Source organism: Hipposideros armiger, unplaced genomic scaffold (assembly GCF_001890085.2).
Source record: "Hipposideros armiger isolate ML-2016 unplaced genomic scaffold, ASM189008v1 scaffold_2013, whole genome shotgun sequence".
Lineage (NCBI taxonomy): Eukaryota > Metazoa > Chordata > Mammalia > Chiroptera > Hipposideridae > Hipposideros > Hipposideros armiger.
In genome coordinates, this window is record NW_017733362.1 from 20836 (window position 1) to 23740 (window position 2905).

General features: G+C 54.7%; 1 protein-coding gene across 1 annotated transcript in view; it reads right to left on the reverse strand.

Moving 5' to 3' along the window:
• The window catches only part of LOC109378462 (maestro heat-like repeat-containing protein family member 7), a gene marked incomplete at its 5' end in the record, with an annotated part of 34436 nt that overhangs the window by 18439 nt on the left and 13092 nt on the right, over positions 1–2905 (reverse strand). Inside the window, 2 exon segments of the mRNA XM_019634842.1 lie at positions 233–361; positions 363–464. Of these exon segments, the coding sequence (XP_019490387.1) occupies positions 233–361; positions 363–464 (231 nt within the window).

The following is a 2905-nucleotide window of genomic DNA, read 5'->3' on the forward strand; positions in this document are numbered from 1 at the left end:
ATGAAATGGGGAGCCCCTGGAGAGGGCTGATTCTCTTCTGCAGAGTCCGACACACACAGCAAATGCTCACAAATGATTGTCGAACAAATTACTGGCTCTCTCTCATAAAAGTGTGCTTCCGTTTTCTCTTCTAGTCCCAAAGCTAATTTCTATTGATCAACTGTTCCAAAGACTTTTGGAAGAGGCCTTGCTAGGTGCCTCCCCTTACCCCGCTAGGGACAGCAGGAGCCTACCGCACAGGTACGAAGACAGAGCGCTGTGCGTCCCTCTTGGCGTCCTTGGGTGAAGCCACACAGCCAGCCAGACGGAGGTTGATGTGGTAATGGACCTGAATGAACAGGGCCAGGAGCAGCGGGGGGGCAGATACGCCTCACGTGGCCCATGCAGCTTTTGACAGACAGGAGCTCACACAGGCCGCTGCCTGCCTGGGGGCAGAGGGGAGGCTGGTGGGATGTCCTGGCCCATCATCTCAGCATCCCTGGCAGGAGAGAGTGCTTCTCTAGGAGGTCGGACCTGGGACTGCTCTTCTCTGGCCCAGCCTGGGAAAGCCCAGACCCGCACCCCCTGCCCCACGGCACCCCAGCTCCTGGCTCTCTGGGTGAGTCCTGCCCCAACACAACAACAGCAGCCACTTCTTTGACGTTAACAGACGCCATGAAGAATCATGGTGACGGGATCTCATCCCACTCTTGTGAGGTAGAATCTTGGTCCCATTGTGGAGGGGACGAGACAAGCTCAGAGGGGCGACAGGACTCACCCAGGCCACCAGGCCCCGTGGGGACAGAGCTGGGACTTGAACCCAGAGTTTCCTATATGGCCGTATCTGAAAATCATGCCCTGCCTCTTCCTTGTGCATAACACAGGCACACAGACGACGAGGGGGCAGCAGCTGCCTCTTCATGTGGGCCATTGAGCTAGGCTGCCCTCACTGCCTCCCCATGTGGCCAGCAGGCAAGAGAAACAAACCCCAGCCTTGATCAGGAGCCGGGGACCAGTCCTGGACTCTGTCACTCCACACTCACTGGCCCCCCATCCTCCTGCCCCTTCCAGATCATAGCTGCCCCCATAACCAGCCCTCCCAAGTCCCAGGAACTTGGTTTTGTTGTTTGGCTCACTAGATGCCCTGGGACCCAGTATGCACTCACCCCAAAATTTCTCAACCTGTCAGCCCAGCTCTGGTCCTGGCCTGGGCCCCCTCCTCTCACTCAGCCCAGCAAGTCCTCTCTAACTGGCAGGAGGGTGATGGAGGGGGTGGGGAATGGTGATGGGCTGGGGTCACAAGACCTGATGGCTCACTCTGGCTGCACCACGCCCCACCCCTCTTTGGGCCACAGATTCACCCTCCCTAAAGTGGGCTTACTGGTCCTCTTCCAAAAAGCTACACGGGTGTGAAGGAGATTGAATCAGGGAGAAGGGACAATGCTTTATAAAGAAATNTTCTTTGAAACACGTGCTGTCAGTGACAGCCCCCCACCAGCAATGCCTCCAGAGTTTGAACACACAACACACACACACACACACACACACACACAACACACACACACACACACACACACACACACACACACACACAAAGGGCGAAAGGGAGACAAGCTCCAAGTGTTGTGCACCCTGAGAACTGTGGCTCACCTCCCCACCTTTCCTCACCTCTACCTTCTCTCGTCCACGAAACTGTAAGCACTGACCAAATATCTAAGCTGAGATTTATACGTTTTCATTTGGAGAAGGAAGATTATAACTTCCATTTCAAGCATTAGCACCTTTAACTAAAACAGAATCAGCCACCTGTGCATGCTGTCGCTGTGACTTCACTACCCTCCTCTCCCTAGGTGTCCCCATCTCCAGGGGCAGTTGATCACCTTCTCACTAACCGAGTTGGGGACAGCATTGAGTTCGGGGCTCAAAACTCCCCAGGGCACAACCTGACTTAGAGGTTTCAGGCAGTCACAGCTTCTACCCAGACCTCCAGTCCTCAACAGTGCAGCCAACAGGGAATGTAGATTTAGGCCCAAAAGCTTCTGAACACAGAGCTGCATCGTGACTAGCTTGTGCTCTCCCGTTTCACCACTTCCTCAATCAGGCTCTAAAGTTTAACAAAAATGACCTTCCTCATCTCCCTTCTTCCCCACCTCACTCTCAAAGATACACGTGTAAAAGCCCCAAAATGAGGCCCGTGCTGCTTTGTCAATAGGCACAGGGGACATGTTGGAAGGAAGCTGAGGGCGGAGTGCCTCCTTTGGCTCCCTAAACTCCCACTCTGCAAGCTTCAGTTTCCAGAAGGTTCCCAGCTTTTCCCATCGAAGCGGAGCAAGAGTTGCCCTGTTCCTGCCCTGGGACGGAGGGACAGGGATTCATCACTGCTTCAAAGCCTGAGGCTGCTGCAGGGCACGGAAGCCGGACCTCACAGGATGCGCTGTCAGGCTGTCTCTGTGGTGTTCAGTCCAGCAGAACTCCGCTCCCCTGACCTTCACACCCAAGTCAGTGTGACAAGGGCTGGCATCCAAGCCTTCGCCCGCAGCCATTTCTCCTCGTGGAGGGTATGACAAGTTCTGTGCATTTGGCAGCTTCATTGCGTCTTCCCATCCCATCAGCGGAGTGTGGAGCACCCACGGCCCCTTGGGTTCCACACCCCAGTGTTTCAGTGTCCTGTGGCTGCTGTAACCAATTACCACATAATTGAAGGCTTAAAACAATGCAAGTTTATTCTTTCACAGTTCTGGACACCAGAAGTCCAAACTCCAGATGTCTACAGGGCCATGCTCCCCTGAAGGCCTCGGGGAGAATCCTTCCTTGTCTCTTCCAGCTTCTCTGGCGACTCACAGCGTTCCTTGGCTGGTGGCCGCATCACTTCAATCTCTGCCTCTCTTCACGTGGCCTTCCCCTCTGTGTGTGTCTCTTTTCTTTT